This window comes from Schistocerca piceifrons, chromosome 6 (genome assembly GCF_021461385.2).
Source record: "Schistocerca piceifrons isolate TAMUIC-IGC-003096 chromosome 6, iqSchPice1.1, whole genome shotgun sequence".
Classification (NCBI taxonomy): Eukaryota; Metazoa; Arthropoda; class Insecta; order Orthoptera; family Acrididae; genus Schistocerca; species Schistocerca piceifrons.
This window is the reverse complement of record NC_060143.1, coordinates 198,690,744-198,709,126: the sequence shown is the minus strand read 5'-3', so window position 1 is coordinate 198,709,126 and position 18,383 is coordinate 198,690,744. Positions and strand designations below refer to the sequence as shown.

Here is an 18,383-nt window from a genome sequence, read left to right as displayed (position 1 = left end):
GGGACGTAAATTTTCTTAGAATACCAGTACTGTATTATCTTATATATAGTTCTTTATTATGGCATCATGCCATTCGTGCTAGAAGATGAAAACGTGCACTTCAAATGCAACGAACAGTTGAAACTAGCCAATAGTGTGCAATTAAACACTTAGTTTCGAATAAATTTACTGCCTCAGCAGGAAAGCTTAATAAAAGCCAAATTTCCTTAGCAAACCAACAAAAATAACTGTATTGTCCTGCAAAGCTTGGCTGTCAGAAAGGTGGAAATAAAATCTGAAATTAGTAACATATTTTAGTCTTTCGTAATTATGTTAATGTATCGTAATTCACTTGATAGTTCCCAGTCACAGAAATCCATCTTGTTTTCATTTGATGTGAGAGCAATAAACAAAGAGGAAACAGAAGAATCACTAAATGTAAACACGCATCACCTGGAGATTGAGTGTGCCGACGTGCAGTGCCACACCTCTTCAAACAACATTCTTATACCGCACGTTACTGTATTTCACTCTGTGGAACTCAAACGTGTATTTTGTAATGGATGCCATCAAACTATTTCATGGCAGAGGAAATTAAAATGTACTGTAGTGCTTCTCCTGCTCCCAGTCCGCTGGTTTGACATCCTGCCCCCTCTTAAAAATAAACTTTTAAAAAAAAATGCAATTAATAATGGATGGAATTATTTGTAACTGAGAGAACAAGAACTCTTCAGAAAATCTGGACTCTTTATTGCCTATTAGCCAATAACTTGCTCTTCTGTGTGACATAAAATTAAATATATGATATCTAAAACCAGTAAAGACAAGAGACAGGCAAGACAGTACACATTTCTTCAATCCTTAGGTCATAGTGATTTTTCTCTCTAATCTTGCTACAGTTTTACATGGCGTGCTAAAGGTCGTCGTCTAATACTTAAAAACCTGTTAATACAAATGGTACCCAAGACTGGCATGGTTTCTCGATCTAATTACGTTTATTTTGTCAGTGTGCTGGATAAAACAAAATAAGCCTTTCTAATATTGCAGCAATTTTAACACACACCAAATAACTGAGACTGTTTTGGGAATAATGATCATTTTTATAGTACGAGCAATAATGATCATTTTTATAGTACGACAATATAATTTACAAAGTACCAATACGAAATACGCATTCGGCCTACTACAATCAAAAAGCTTTATGTTAGGAAATAGTTTCACATTTCATTCATACGCTCCAGTTTCTCATGCACGAGGCCGAAAAGTAGAACGAAATTATTTGTATAAATTTGGAATTGTCATATTCTTTCATAATTTGTGTGATGTCCCCGTTTCTTCTCCTTCCTCATTCTGACAAACAATCTTGTCATCACTAATTCTGTAACTATTCCTACCACTGTCAAAACTGATTCTCCGGTTAACTTTACTAATCCTGCCACACCGGTTTAGTTATCCAGCGATTATTCTCCGGTTAGGTGTTATTATGTGTTTGTACAATGCGTTTTCCGCACTACTCCCAGAATGGAACTTACGCGGCTTCTAGCCGAGGACTAACTGGCCCTGTCTAGTGTAGCGATCTGGCCAAAAATTTTGTCAAAACTTCACTTTCTTGGATACAACGAGAAGATAAATAAATAATCTTTCTTACCTGTTATTCCTGTTAGTCGTTTATTTCCACTCTGGCAGTCTGAATCGATGGATTTCGCCAGTAATTATAACAACGCTGAATATTTGCAAGCTGAATCAACCACATAAAGAAGCAGCAGTTGGCATTCACCGGTTCGAATTTATTCCGCTCAGCTCGTATAGCCCCATTCCGTTTTGTCTGCAGGAAAGCTCAATTCTACAGACGACGAGGATTCCCCTGGCAGACATCACGTACTCTATGCACGCATTCAAAAATTAATGTATAATTCATTCAGAAATCAACTTAGAATGTGTTAAAAAATGTCCAAAAACCAGCAAGGGGTGCATTTCAAAATCATATGAATAATCGATACACCGACATGCGCTGAATGCTAGGTGCTTTGTGAAACAAGGTTTTTTCCCTCAAGGATATGAATTTGCACCCTCCCCTCAAAATTGCCGCCCGGTTCAGATACCCCGGTTTGTCACCTGCCACCCCCCACCCCCTGATCCGGGCCTGCTGCACACGTGTGAATCTGGCAGCTTGGGCGCGCCAGTAAAATTTTTCCTGGATCCATGTGGCTGGTTGCTGCTACTACTGCCTACACAGCCAGCAACCACATTTCTGTAGCCAGAAGCGGGAGAAGGTATCACTCATACGCGACTCAACTGCGCGTGTGCATGAGCCCGCTCATAACTGCTTAAATGAATCTACTGTAAACAGTTGTGACGTCACGCTCATCGGAGGCAGTTTGTTGTTATGAAGCATTGCATAGTCTTCCTAAAGCCTTTGACACATTTTGCTGTTGGCAGACGCTTGTACGTGCACTGTGTTATTTTATATGACGCATTTACTTTGCAATTTAAGTTTTATTTTCGTTTTTTTTCTCTCTCGTTCACGTTTAAATGCTGCAGTATTATTCTGCAGCAGCGGGATACAGTAATATGTATGTATGTAGATGTTAGAGTATCAGTTCTTACAGGTCAAAATTACAAAACTTTAACTGAAAACTAAAACAACGAAAAATTCCCGGAATCCTAAAAAATTCCCGGGTTTTTCCCGGTTTTCTCCTGGATGAAAAAAATCCTGGGTTTTTCCCAGATCTCCCGGGTCGTATACACCCTGTGAGTTGCCTGTGCCACACACAGGGATTTGGAGCACATCTCATCATTCTACAGGACAGCAAAGAATAAAGTGTACTGACTGGGCAAGCGACCTAGTCATACAGTTTATTGCACTAACTTACCATAAAGGGAGGTGAGCACACCTATATTCAATCTGTATTGAAGACAGTTGGGTATAATGTTCAGACTGAATGGCTGTTTTCAACTATCATTTAGGCAAATCAAAGGCTTATTCCCCTCCTCCGTCTCAGGATTACAAACAATAAAAGCGTGTTAAAAAGAAGTTCATTTGAATGATGAATTTAAAATGACCTTCAAGCCATGAAAGAGTGACTGCCAAAAGGAAAAATTGATGAGACTAATTCCAAGGGAAATGTTAGAACACCCAACTCTGTCATCTTGCTAGGATTGTCAAAGTACACTACCTTAAAATTGAATCCCTTACCGACAATCATTGAATAAAAATCTTAAAAATATAAAATTAAGCTTGGTTTTATTAAAAATCCAAGGCGAAAATTTGTTTTAACCTTGTTTAAGAATGTTCATGTCCACAACACACATTATATTTGATGCCTTCGATTATCTTCACCAATTTGACTCTTAAGCGAATAAAACACAGAATGTTCCCCTTTATTTCATAAGACGATATCATCAACAATTTTTCTTCTTTAGGGCCAGCAGTGTAATATATGTCTGATAACGACAGGATTGTTACAGTAGATACAGCAAACAGCTGCTTATAATGAGTAATCTTTATTTACAATTACGACAGACTGTTTCGGCTTTATCACCACTTTCAAATACCTACAATTACAATTTTAGTGAGAATAGGTGTGGATGTCAATGTCATTCATATTAAAGTAGCTGTCTTGTACTCACGATCAAAAATTTACTACAGATTCTGCACAGAATACCAAAAGGTTTCGCAATGAATCATCAACTGGAGCAACTGAATTACATTCTCCGCCAGGGTTTCGATTATCTCTCGTTGTGCCCTGAAATGAGAAATGTCCTGCCCACTATCCTTCCCACCCCACCTACCGTGATATTCTGCCATCCACTGAACCTACAAAATATACTCATCCATCCTTACACAACCCCCAATCCCTTACCTCATGGCTCATACCCCTGTAATAAACCTAGATGCAAGACCTGTCCCATACATCCTCCTACCACCACCTACTCCAGTCCGGTCACTAACATCACTAATCCCATCAAAGGCAGGGCTACCTGTGAAACCAGTCACATGATTTACAAGCTAAGCTGCAACCTCTGTGCTGCATTCTATGTAGGCATGGCAACCAACAAGTTGTCTGTCCGCATGAACGGCCACCGACATACTGTGGCTGAAAAACAAGTGGACCACCCTGTTGCTGAACACGCTGCCAAACATGATATCAATCCCCTCAATGGCTGCTTCACAGCCTGTTCCACGTGGATCCTCTCCACCAACACCAGCTTTTCTGAATTGCGCAGGTTGGAACTTTCCCTGCAATACATCCTACGTTCCCGTAACCTTCCTGGCCTCAATCTTCGTTAGTCACTGTCCTCACCCATCCAGCCCCCTCCCTGTTCCCATTCCAGCACTACACAGCCGTCATTTCACTGCCACACCCAGTCTTTTAATTTCTTCTTGTTATTTCTCTCCTTTCCTCTACTTACCCCCTCCCCCCTCCGCACTTTCTCTCCTGCCCTCCATCTAAATTGCAACACTTCACTGTCTGCCACTTCCACCATACTATCCCTCCCCCTCCCCACCCCAGCCTCCTACTTACCACCACCCAGTTGCCACTCCCATCATGCACTGGTGCTGCTGCTCACAGTGCGGTTTCAGTTCTCTGAGACTGCAGACGTGTGTGCAAGTGGCGTTTGCGTGTGCGTGGCAACCAACAAGCTGTCTGTCCGCATGAACGGCCACCGACAAACTGTAGCTGAAAACCAAGTGGACCACCCTGTTGCTTAACACGCTGACAAATATGATATCCCTCATCTCAATGACTGCTTCATAGCACGTGCGTGCGTGTGTGCGTGTGTGTGTGTGTGTGTGTGTGTGTGTGTACTGCTGACAAAGGCCTTAATGGCCGAAAGCTATAATTGTGTGAATATTTTTGTTGTGCCTATCGCGACTCAGCATTTCCGCTATATGATGAGTAGCAACTTTCCTTCTCTGGTAAAGATAATCTTAAAAAATTTTAGCTAGTAAAACAATATCACTGTTCATCTGTACAATCTTAGTAAACATATAGCGTCGTAATAGTGGAGCTGTCGAACTGCTGCCACATCGTAATTAACATTTAATTTTAACTTCCAACAACGTTTATGATCTTATTAAAGCAGTGACAGTTACAAAAGAGTCCACTAATGGCGCAATATGGACGTCACATCAATCCAGACGTGAGTACGAGACAGCTACTTTAATATGAATGACTTTGACATCCATACCTATTCACAATCCGTAGGTGCTTACACCCCAAGTGGCTGTACAGATCACAAACACTCTATATACATGTGATAAATGCACACAAAGAAGTTTGTAAACATATTACACGGTGACCAGCAGAAGATAAATAGCAGGGTATGGGGCACATCCCACAAGCTACAAATAACTACTGTAAATTTGTTGAAGGGCATCTTCAAAAATCATGAGCTGCCCTTAAAATATTTATTAGCTAAACCGGTAGAGGCCTGTTTACAATGTCAGTTCCATGTTGATACTATATCACAGTTACATCAAATATGACCAAGAAACGTCAATGCCTAAAAACTGACAGCAATAACATACATGACAACCTGTGTACTAGGAGAGGAACTTCCAAGTTGGACATCAAGTTGGCTGATAAACATGTTAAGTGCAGCTCATGGCATTTAGAATGTGACTTTTAACAAATATTTACAAGCTGAAGAACACCAAGCATTCAAAATTATTACTACTGAATTTTGGTAAACATTTTTGGAAAGCAGTGATCAATTAATTGTTATACTTTGACTAAAGTTCAGTCTTGATCACATCATGTATGTTTTAATGATATAGGTAACCGGTTTCGGTTCTTTCTACAAAACCATCATCAGACCCATGGCTCCCTTATCAGTCGACTGCGTAGCAGCGAGGAGAGCTCCGCCTACCATCCTAAGGGAGCCATGGGTCTGATGATGGTTTTGTAGAAAGAACCGAAACCGGTTACCTATATCATTAAAACATACATGATGTGATCAAGACTGAACTTTAGTCAAAATATAATTACTACTGAAAATGTCCTATTGGAGCATATTAATCTTTAAAAGTAATACAATTGATTCATTGTTGGACCATTTTAGACGATTATCAGGCACATCAATCCATGCTGTGCTATCAAAATACAACCAAAACCAAATCATTATATTAAGCTGCGTTACTACTTCATCTTCCCCATTTTCTTTTAATTCAGACTTCTGAAAACATCCTGGGTCAAGATTTATGTTGAAATCCTTCAAATGACACAGGTGTCACTTTCTCATTGAATATGAACTCTCACCAATTTTAAAACTGATGTCAATGTCCCTCAGTTCTATTTGTCATGCTGGCAATTTTTTATACTCAACTTACAGCCCATTAAGCATAAATGGTACACCTAATGTAGAAGGCACTGTAAAAAAGTTAAAACTTCACACTAAGGATAAACAGCACAATAAGACTTCTGAGAAGGCATTCTCTACTAGTTTATCTGAAGAATGAAGATGGATTTTTGTCTAAAAAATATTTTCTTGTTTACTGCTTGTCCTAGAAGTAGATTTTCTTGCTTTCTGCTTGTCCTAAAAGTTGATCACAAATATCAAAAGCTACAAATACATTGTGACACCCCAAAGCTGAAACTGCAATATGTCTACGAAGTGTTCTTAACTACACATATTTATAAAGAAGTCAAACCTTGTTTTATTGTTGCATCAGCACCATCATCTGTAACGTTGACTACAGGCCCTGCAGCATACCTCGCCAAGAAATTATGCTGCTTGACACATGCTGAACATACCATTTCAGCATATTCTTCAGGCATTGGCTGGCCTAAGTGCTGAAAAATTATATGTGGCCTCAGTACATAATTAACATTGCATTAATAAACAAAGATAAAACAATGGAAAATTCAAGATGGAATAATGACACTATTATTAAGAGGATTGCTGCTGCTCACCATATAGCGGAGGTGCTGAGTCGCAGATAGGCACAACAAAAAGACTGTCAAAGGAGTAAGCTTTTGGCCAAAAAGGTCTTCACTGGAATTGGACAACACACACACACACACACAAGACCAGTCTCTGGCTGCCAAGACCAGACTCCAAGCAGCAGCGTATGATGGGAGAAGCAAATAGGGTGGTGGGGGTCAGGAGGAGGCGGGAGTGGCAAGGGGGACGGATAGCAGTGTAGAGCTGGGGGACCGTAAAGTGCTCCTTGTGGGAGAACACGGGGATTATGTGAGGAGTTTCCAAGACAGCTACGTGGAGTTGGGAGGTTAGACAGAGAGTGGTAGAACAGGGTGGGAGTAGCAGAAAAGGAGGAAAGTAAAAAGACAGTGGGTGCATTGGTGGAATAAAGGGCTGTGTAGTGTTGGAATGGGAACAGAGAAGGGGAAGGTGGTTAAGGGACAATGACTAACAAAGACTGAGGCCAGGAGGGTTACAGTAATGTAGGATATATTGTAGGGAGAGTTTCCACCTGGACAATTCAGGGAAGCTGGTATTGGTAGGAAGGATTCAAATGGCACAGGCTGTGAAACAGTCACTGAAACTAAGAATGTCATGTTGGCAGTCTCTCAGCAACTGGGTGGTCCAGCAGTTTCTTGGTCATAGTTTGTCAGTGGTGATGGTGGAGAGGATGTCTGGGACAGGTCTTACATCTAGGTCTATTACAGGGATATGAACCATGAGGCAAGGGGTTGGGAGCAGTGGTTGTGTACGGACGGACGAGGATATTGTGTAGGTTGGATGGAGGAGGACCAGGTGAAGCAAGTGGGGGAGAAGGGTTACAAGTTCTGGGAGAATGTGGATGGATTGTCCTCACTCTCGATCAAGATCACAAAGACGTCATCAATGAATCTGAAGCAGATGAGGGGTTTGGGATTTGTACCCTGAAATGAGGAATGTCCTACCACTATCCTTCCCATCCCTCCCACAGTGGTACTCCATTGCTCAGCAAACCTACACAATATCCTTGTCCATCCCAACACAACCACAGCTTCTAACCCCTTCTACCCCTCTTATTAGTTTGTTTGGCATATATCTCTCAATTCCCATTGATACATGACGCTCCGTTTGCTCAAAATTATTTCTTGCGAAGAGGTCAAGTACACTTTTGCAATCATTTAAACTATGAAAGGGCTCCTGAACCGATTGTTTAAAATAGTTTTCTGGGAAGGCATTCAGAAAGATTTCGGACTCCACAATTCTTACAATGGTTGTGAATCGTAATGTCAGAGCCAGATCTCGAAAACTACTATTGGTTTCTAGGAACGTGTAACAATTCTTGTTTCACCAATTATTAATGACCCTTAAAAAATTACTCTGAAAAAAATTTGTAGTAGTTTGTGTAGAGTGCTAGATAAGGAAGTTACATACAGTAACCATATGGCAACATACTCTCCTCTTTGCTTGCTATCATTTGCCGAAATCTTGCTTTGATATCTCAAACTGTTCATGAGTACACGGGTATTATGAATATTTCATTTTTCCTTTATCGTCTGGGCTTGTAAGTGGACCACAGTGCTCTCTGTAATGTACAATCCATTTTGTTGAGACTCGAATGAGTTATAAATCCCATCCAAAGTTTAGATAATAGTTCAGTACACTTACTGCGTTTGTTAGGCAGCAACATATGATCTTATGTGCAGTAGTTTACTTAATGACGATAAACAAAATAGTTCATTATGAAGCTAAGAAAGAAACAGAGAGAGAGAGAGAGAGAGAGAGAGAGAGAGAGAGAGTTCTTTACAATCAGATCATCTGAGAAAGATTTCAGACTGGCTGACTTGCACATTTATCGTTCACACAGTAAAGCGAGTTGCTCCCTGACCCCCCCCCCCCCCCCACTATACCTGCACATTAAGCAGTACTGCAACAACTGTCCGACGCAGCTCTGCTTTGCTGTGCCACTAAACTATAAACTGACACACAGAATGGGTCACAAATTCATAAAACATCCATAGTCCTTTAAGTTCACAAGATATTCACCACAATCAATATTATATTGGCACACAATTTAAGAGGCACAGAGGTGAAGTTACAAAGCAAAATAATGTGAGATGTACTTAACCTCCAATCACAGTCTGTGTCCAGAATAATTGCTATGCCTGGTCACTGAATGAGTTGACACAGTAACTTAACACTGGACGGTGGATCAAATCCCTGCCCTGCTATTCTGATTTAACATTTCCATGGTTGCCCTAAACTGCTTAAATTCTGGTGAAAGGGCATAGAAGACATGTTATTTCCTTCCTGAGTACAAACCCCTTTACTGGCTTTAACACCCTCATTGTTGGTGGGATTTAAACCCAAGTCATTCTTTCTTTTTTGGAACTATTCAGTACTGTTGTGAACTACACCTTGTAACATCACAGTCACTGTCTTTTCCTTCTCTTAACCAATGTACTGTCTTTCAAGCTCACCTGGATCTTGCTCTATGCTACATATTAGTCTGCCCCCCCCCCCCCCCCCCCCCAAAAAAAAGGAAGGAAAAAGAGAGAGAGAGAGAGGACTGACAATTTGAATATCCAACTCTCCACAATAAGTCTGAGTCACACACTGAGACACTAGAACAAACAAACAGAACAGTCTGATGAATATTCAATTGCTTCAATTCTGGCACTAAAAATAGAGGGTATTTTTTTGTCGCTTACCACAAAACTGGTATTGTAAACCTACGTGCTGTTGAGGAACAGCATTTGGACTGGTAAAATCCCCACCCTTAACTTCTGTTAATAACTTATGACAACTGGCGTATTTGCACAACATTGATCTCTGACACATCTTTATCCTCCCATCTCACTTAACTGATAGGACATTTCTTCAGGCCTACTGATATGAGAATGAACTTATCTTAATAATGTCATAAAAATAAATTCTGCTGTCACAATGTAAAACATGGATGAAGATGAGTTACCAATATGCTCTGTCTGTGACAATCACCACGTCCATTACCTGAGAGGTGTGAGTATTCCCTGAACACGGAATGTCTTCTCTATCTTAACTCAGTTTCTTCAGTAATTGCACCCATGCTGCTTCTGATATCACTACCAGCTTCAAGAACTTATAACCAAACTATCACGTTTCAACCGAACTTTGACTGGACTGTGCTACCAATCAGCAAGTCATTTCAAATGCACTTCGACATCATTACATCACCACTTAAAGTAAACAATGTAAACTTAAGCCGAGAGCAATGCTCTCTACCGTTTATAAATAGAGATAAGCTTTTAAACATATGCATTTACTTGATCTCAAAATCAACGTAACTATGTTTGAGATCAAAAAACATCCAGCATAACAACACAAGAGGCAAAGAGAACAATGATTTTCCAAAACGCAAACTGTATAAAACAGGTAATATCACACAAAACACACTGTCTGCAATTTGACATGCAAGTGGGGATGATGATTTATCTTTTTGAGAGTGTCTTCCATCAAAGCTAGCACACACCCCACCTATTGTCTCTCAATGCTGCCGCTAGTCTCGGATAATTAGTGATTTCAGATGGTGTGAGGTGGTGGGGAAAGGTGAGTGGTAGTGGTAGTGGTGGTGGTGGTGGTGGTGGTGGTGGTGGTGAGGAGGAGGAGGACTACAAGAAGGGCTTAGGAAAGATCACAGAGGGGTGGAATGCGAATACACGCGGCAGTAGATTGTGGGATTGCTTAGGAGTGTCAACAACACTAAGAAGAAAAATAAAACAGTAGATGGGGAGGCGTGATAAAGAGTAGAAGAGAAAAGTAAGATGACAGGGACAGGAACCACAGAGGGAAGTAAGATGGAGAAGATAAAATGACTCAGGGGTAGGTGTGGGGACAGGAGAGTTGTACATTACTGGAACAGGAGGAGGATGAGAGGTGTGGGTCTAGTGGAGGCAGACCATGGAGTTATGTGATTAAATACTACACTGATGGAGGATTCCCATCTGTGCAACTTGGAAACTTGATGCTGGATGCAAATATCTACACTGCATAGGAAATGAAACACCTGCTGCTGAAGTCGCAGTATTTTCTGCAACTGTGGTCTAGCTGGCCATTTGGCCATGGTTTGACTGTAAACATATACGTGAGTGGAATGTTTTGTTATTAATGTTGCAAGGAATGTCAAAGAAAGGGCTGGAATAGAAGGAAGTGGGTGAATATACGGAACACATCTTGTACTGGGGTCTCCCACAGGAACACTATCCAATTGGGATGGGGCTGAGGGCAAGAGGGGCAGATAATGTTGCACAGGTTGTGTGGGAGGTGGTGGAATATCACTTAGGGAGGGCATTGCAAGAGGTAGTTAGGAAAAGTGATTAGGTTGTTAGAGAGACCCAGGAAGCACTTGCAGATGAAGGCAGAGCTTCTGCACGACTGCTCAGAAACTGTGAGGGGATGTTAGTTGTTACGGGAGACAGCACGTGGGAAATCATTTTGGACAAGACTGAGAGGACAAGGCAGTCAGCATACAGGGAAGAGGTCTGTCACTTCAACTGCAGAGTATCTGCAGGTGGTCAGGTTGCATGGAATGCATGTTTATATGTGGACTGGGCACTACCTGACTGTTTGTGAATAGTTTTGTTGGTATTATTTATTTATCTTATTGTTTTACAAGGACACAAAAGTACCTACAATCGAACTGAAATCTCCAAATGGACAATCAGTCAAGAGCATTTTGAGTCACTTAATGTAAAGTTCTTAGATCACCATTAAATGCTCAAAGTGGGCACTCATTAACAATGTGATTTATTGTTTGCTCCTCTGCTCTGCAATCACAGTCGGCAGATGGGAGGAAACGTCACTTCTTCATGCTGTACCCACAACTTCCTTGGCCAGTCCTAAAGCAGTTCAGCCTCAACCAGATTTGCTGTGGTACTTCGAATTCCACGACCTCCTTTGTTGGAGCTCGAACCAGATGTGTATTGTCAGGTGGCTGTTCATTACAGAGTTGTCGCTATTTGGAGGTAATGTCTAAAGAACTAATACTTTTTAAATCTATCCAGGGTGGTTTGTGTGATTTCAGGCGAGTTGTTGGTGGATCTCGTTGGGAGTCTTACAAGGGAAGAGTAATCTTTTTACACAAATTTACCTTAGCTAACATTGCTCCGCAAGATCTAAGGAGAAAAGCAGTCAAGACAGCCAGTCACTGACTGGGAGTAGATCTGACAGTGTCAAGTGCTAACTCTCATGGTTTCATAATAATGCACATCAATTTCTGTTGTATGAGCGTTTTCCACACAGGAGAGCAATATTCTCCACCAGACTACACAAACGCGAGTGCAGCAGAGCACAGAGAACTGACGTCCGCATCATAGCTGCTTCCAGAAATCTTGCGAAGTAGATTTACTCGTGAGCCAAGTTTCTTAACTAACTTGATGCACTATTATTTGAACGTCAAAGACCAATCTAGAGTGTTTCCTAGATATATTGGATTGTAGTTATGTGATACTTCAACTCCAATGAAAGTCACATGTAGCTTCCTTAGGGCTGCTTTATTACTTAGGTGAATGCAGTAACATCAGTTTTATTTTGGTAGGCAAATGATAAGTTTGATGCGAATAGACTCGATATGTGGCTTACAGCTAAAAAAGAATCAGATGAAAGAAAAGGGAGAAGGTGGTGTAAACTATTGGGAATAGGCTATGCCATAACTATAGCCATAGAAAAAAGTATTCACAAACTGTTGTTCATGTAGAATAAGTTTATTTATTAGGATTAAAGATAACAACCAGAGATGTTATTTGGTAAACTAACAGTACAAGGTTTCCTCCCTAACCTGTACACATAAAATGATTAACTAATTTAACATGCAGAAAGTAAATAAGAATTTTGTACCAGCTGACTTCACACAGTGGGAAAAAAGTATTCATAAACTACTAGAAATGTAAACACAGAAATGACACTGAACCGCTTGCAGCAAAGAATGCTTTCAGTGGCAATCTGCACTTTGTGCTCGTTGGTTCTGACTAGAGGTGAATGCTGCACAACAGCAAAATGGGTCGCAAAAGGAAGGAAACAACTGCAGAGGAAAGCTGGTGAGGTTCATTTACTTTTGTGATTTACACGTGGAGTTGATTGTACATGTACACTTAGGACTAGCTGGGTGAGATGTACACATTGCATCACTGATGAATCCTTTTGTCAATTGTTGCTGTTTTTATGGTGGCAAAATGGTCAAGTAGTAATTTGACTTTTTGTTGAAATATTTCAAGGATGCGGCATATTCATATTCATTGAGTAGTAATAGCTTGTCAGCAATATTGTATGAGTGACCGATAGTTTGGTTGTCTGTGTAATCTCTGGTTGTTTATTTTTTTATCTGTTGCCATGTTCCCAAATGTTAATAAAATTTTCTAGGTAATATTTATGTTTGAACTTGGCTCTGTTCGTTTAAAATGTCATGTGGATAATTTTTCCATGAATATATAAATTTTCAATTCTTCCAGTATGTTCATGGCTAGTTCCCTTGGTATTGCATGTAAGATTTGAAGTGCAGTTTCAGTTTTATCGACTTTATGGATTCCAGAAATCAAAACCTTAAAGGCAACAAAATTGAAACTGCATTTCAAATCTTATACACCATAGAAAAAGGTCCAGACATGAATATACTTGAAAAATTATGTGCACAACATATTAAAAGAACATTACTATCTAGAAAATTTTATTGACATTCTGGGACTTGACAACAAATAAAAAATAAATAAACAGAGATTACAAAAACACCTAAATTATCTCATTCTTGAAAACAATACTGCTGATTACCTATAACCACTTCGTGAAGATACAGCACTGAAAACTGTCAACTAACTGCCAAATTACTGCTTGACTTTATGTGACCATCATAAAAACAGCAACAATTGACAAAAGGATTAATCAGTAAGTATACATATACAATTAACTTAATATATCTATGTTGTGAAAGTAAATGAACTTCACCAAATGTAATATTCACAGGTGTAATTGACAATAGCAATACTGCCAAAATACGCCTATTGTACAAAACATAATAAAACTATTGGCATCTAACTTGGAAGATTCAATTTAAATTGCAATATTACGTCATCTTTCGTACTGTGGGCCCCAACTATACAAAAAATGTGTTTACTATGAGTAAAATCAGTCATTTATTTCATTATATTCTGTTCACATCCTCCAACAATTTAAAGTCATGGTACCAAAACACACTGTCTAAAGTAAACCTATTTTTTTTTTACGTAGTTAGTGTCGGCATTACTTTTTAACAATATTGCTGGAAAAGTGGTCTCAGTTATTAAAAAAATAATGCACAAATATTCCTAATGACCAAACTCGTTGTGGTACATGTGGTCAAAATGATCTTAAATCATTTTTAAAATTTTTCTGCAGTGATTGCACATATGACAGACAACAAATGATAAAATTTTTGCGTACACTTACCCTTCCATGGAACCAATCTTCACACACAATGCACTGAACCATTTCGTCAGGCTCTTCATCTTGGGGATCAGGATATGGTCTATGGCATGTACAGTACACGCCACGGAAATTCTGATTGTACTGGTTCAGCTCATTGACACTATCTCGCTCCTACAAATTCAAAGAAATATTTTTCTTAATTTTTGGGGGAGAAGGGGACCATTCTTAATAACTGTTGCTTAAGTCTCTGGTATATAATTATTATGGGCATGACTGAACGTACTTTTAACATTTTACATGCAGAGCAACACCACAAGCAATCACAATTTTGTCACTTAATGCTAAGATAAGCAGATTTTTTCCTTAGCAGTGTGTATTACGATTGTGGTGAAGTTCACTAGTTTCATGATTTAGCAGTTACTTACTTTTATGGCAGGATGCCCTTTTCCCTGACTTATTGTCAGTAAACCTAAGGGAAGCCGTATGTGCCATCTGCCTGAGTGTGGATATATTTTATTTGTTTGTATATTGTCTTTTCTGAGACAGTACCCATCACTTGCAAAAAAAACCCTGAAGTTTAGGCAAAAATCAAACACAGGCTGGTCGATGTACCACACAACAATTGTTAATACAATTCGTGGATTCGACCAGACATTAGTGTCCATCCCTGGCCTGTAAGGTAGCATCCGATCTTAAGCTATGTTATGTCTCGGACTCAGAAGTGGAGATACATTGCTGTTAAATACGCTTCTATGTACTCCTCCACAAAAACATTATCAGTGAAATGAAATTAACGTACAGCCTGTTCTAGTAAGAATAGTAAGTATGCGGTGGCTATTCTTTGATGTTATCTGACGAACAACGATTAGAAAGTTAATTACAGAAAGACATGTATTTGTGGAAACATGGCCATAATTAGTGATGTTTCAAACGGTTCAAATGGCTCTAACCACTATGGGACTTAACATGTGAGGTCATCAGTCCCCTAGACTTAGAACTACTTAATCTAATTAACCTAAGGACATCACACACATCCATGCCTGAGGCAAGGTTCGAACCTGTGACTGTAGCAGCAGCGCAGTTCTGTTCTGAAGCGCCTAGAACTGCTCGGCCACAGCAGCCGGCTAGTGATGTTTGGAAAACGTTCCCCAAATAAATCGAAACCTCCATCTCGACATAGTACTTACAAATTCAATTTCAGATCTGAAGATACTGAGTCGGTAGCACAGCTTCTGCTTGTTTAGATAGGACAAAATGTATGAACTATGGAAAAACTTAATGTTCTCGCACTATGTTTTGTGCAATCACTAACTAAATCTCAAAGAAAAAGATCCCAGGAGTAAGGAATAGCAAGAACAAGCCTAATAAGTATTCAGGAAAAGCTGAAATTGAGACAATGTACATCTATTTTACTTCAAGGCCTAAATGAAGATGATCTGTATGGGCATATGGAATTCTGGAAGTTGTATACAATCTGACAAGAAGCCGATTTCAAGTTTTGGAAAAGCATTCTTTGGAGCAACGAAGAAACTGGCAGAGCGAAGAGGCACAACTGTATCTACTGGGATTCTACAAATCCCTGTGTAGTGATGGAGAGGAAGTCAAACTTCCTGACATGTGGGTATGGACATAGATTCTCAGTGGTGGGCTATTTGCGCCTAATTTTTTAACAGTACAGGAAAATAGTCCACTTTTTGAACATTGGCATTTGATTATGGATACACTGATAATTCAACAAGACAGAGCACCACCGAATTATGGGGCTATTGTGAGAGAATTTCTAAATGGAAACTTTAATGAACGGACTGGGAGACGGGATATTACTGATTTGCGTCTATGACCTCCAGATAGCACTTCCACCGACTTTTCAGTTTGGTGTACACTAAAAATGAGGTTTATCCTGTCAAGAAGCAATGAATGCAGCCAGAATATGAAAACCTAAGGCTTCCACAAGATTTGTGATAAAATTTGTAAATCAGTGTTAGAAAAAATGCTATGTTTGCTTAGAACGAGATGGAAAATTTTTGAGTATCTTTTGTAGTTTCATTGAATTCTAAATGTTTTTCTGTTCAATAATAAATTTGTATTTTCATTTTTTTATTACTGGATCATATGCATTTTTGACAACTGACTTACGGCCCACTCCGTATTTTAGGAGGTGGTAGTGCACATTAACTCAAATGAAACATTCCTTATAATTTGGGTTCAATTTTTATTGGTTACAGAGACAGAGCTGTTACAATGTAACCCAAACAAACACCAGTATTTGCAGATGTTGGGCAAACACAAACCATTTCAAAGTTGATTTTCACAACTCCTACCTCCAACTTTGATGTACATTTGAATTCCCTTGACAACACCATGTTTCTCTTTTCTTAAGTTGTCTTTATCTTCTTCTTAAGGACAGTACTATTCACAATCAATTTGTTACATCACACACACACACACACCTCGCTTCATTTTTCAACCATCTCAACAGGCAGCAAAAATCTGAAAGGGTAATGCCTGAGGATCTTGCTGGCTAAGAAATTTTACCATGTCTACCAATACGTCTTCCAGGGAATGTTACATTTAGATGATGTGCCACCTGACAGTATGTGCAGGAACTCCATCATGCTGCAAGAACACAGCTATCCTTGTTGTCAAAGGAATCTCTTCCAATAATGTTGGAAGCAGTTTATAACGATATCCTAGATAATAACAATTTGGTAAGAACGGGCCTAATCAACTGATTATCTGCATCACACCACGCATTTACAGAGAAGAGTTCTTGAAAATGTTTCTCCACAAAGGCACGTCGGTTTAGTCGGACCACCACTGTGAGCCAAAAACGGTATTGATGCTATCACAAATGAAGGTGTGACTTGTACACTTCTGACATTGTCAGTGTGGAGGCAGTCTGTAGTATTATGAACACTGAATAAATTTTCATCTGCCAAAATCACAGGATTTGTCAGTGGTGATGAATGTGAACACTTGTAATTGGCGCAATAATGTATATACATAGCTGTTATTTTTAAACTGACATGCTAACTTCCAGAACAGCTCACAATACCAACATGGACATACAGTGTACAGCACCACTTAATGTAGTGTAAAAGATTGTCTAATGTACACATAAATCCAAAGATAGCAAAAAAATGGTTCAAATGGCTCTGAGCACTATGAGACTTAACTTCTGTGGTCATCAGTCCCCTACAACTTAGAACTACTTAAACCTAACTAACCTAAGGACATCACACATCCATGCCCGAAGCAGGATTCGAACCTGCGACCGTAGCAGTCACGCGGTTCCAGACTGAAGCGCCTTTAACCGCACGGCCACACCGGCCGGCCCAAAGATAGCAACAGAGCACTGCCAAACCTGGTAATCTATATGAATAAATGATTTTATTGTCTTTGCAGTTGAAAATTTATTCAGTGTCCATGAAAGTGGCTTCATCAGTTAAAAGTGTTAATGGGATTACTCAGCAGCGTTTCCATTACAGTGCATGTACACAAATATCACAATGGCATACTTAGCATTTGCAAATGTGTGTGGTATGCCTAACTGACCAACAAAACCACAATCACAGACGAAAAATTCAATTATGTAAACTCAAGCACGACTTGATCTTATTCCAAACTAGCTACCTATTATGCAAATCATGATGATCCCCTTGAAACTGGAGTCAACAGAAATGAACAAATGCGAATATGCATTCAAAGACAATTCACTAGTGATCACTACCATTCGTTTGTATCCAAACAAGAGATACATGAGAGGGAACAAAACCCAACACGAGAACGCACTGAATGCTGTGTTACTGTTTTTCTGGCCCTAATAACTTGCACACAGGATAAAATACTATACGTTTACAGCCTCGATGCAAAACTCTGATAGTTACAGAGGCTTATTTTGCATGCTGAGTGTACTGGTTGACAAAGTAAGCTAAATGGCACAGGAAAGGAAGAATTTAGGTGTGCCAATTTGTATATGAACATGAAATGCATGGAAGTAGTGCACTTAACACTAAATTGGAGTTCCAGCTTTCCTTAGTATTAGTCCAAAACTTTGCCTGTATCTC

The 18,383-nt window shown here is 39.6% G+C and overlaps 1 protein-coding gene across 2 annotated transcripts in view; it reads right to left on the bottom strand.

Annotated features, from left to right (window-relative positions):
• The window catches only part of LOC124802460 (putative E3 ubiquitin-protein ligase UBR7), an 81,486-nt gene that overhangs the window by 41,249 nt on the left and 21,854 nt on the right, over positions 1-18,383 (bottom strand). For both annotated transcript variants that reach the window (XM_047263245.1, XM_047263244.1), the window contains 2 exons: positions 14,338-14,487; positions 6,635-6,776 (listed from right to left, as the gene is read on the bottom strand). In XM_047263245.1, coding sequence (XP_047119201.1) covers positions 6,635-6,776; positions 14,338-14,487 — 292 coding nt within the window. The remainder of the gene's footprint in view (positions 1-6,634; positions 6,777-14,337; positions 14,488-18,383) is intronic.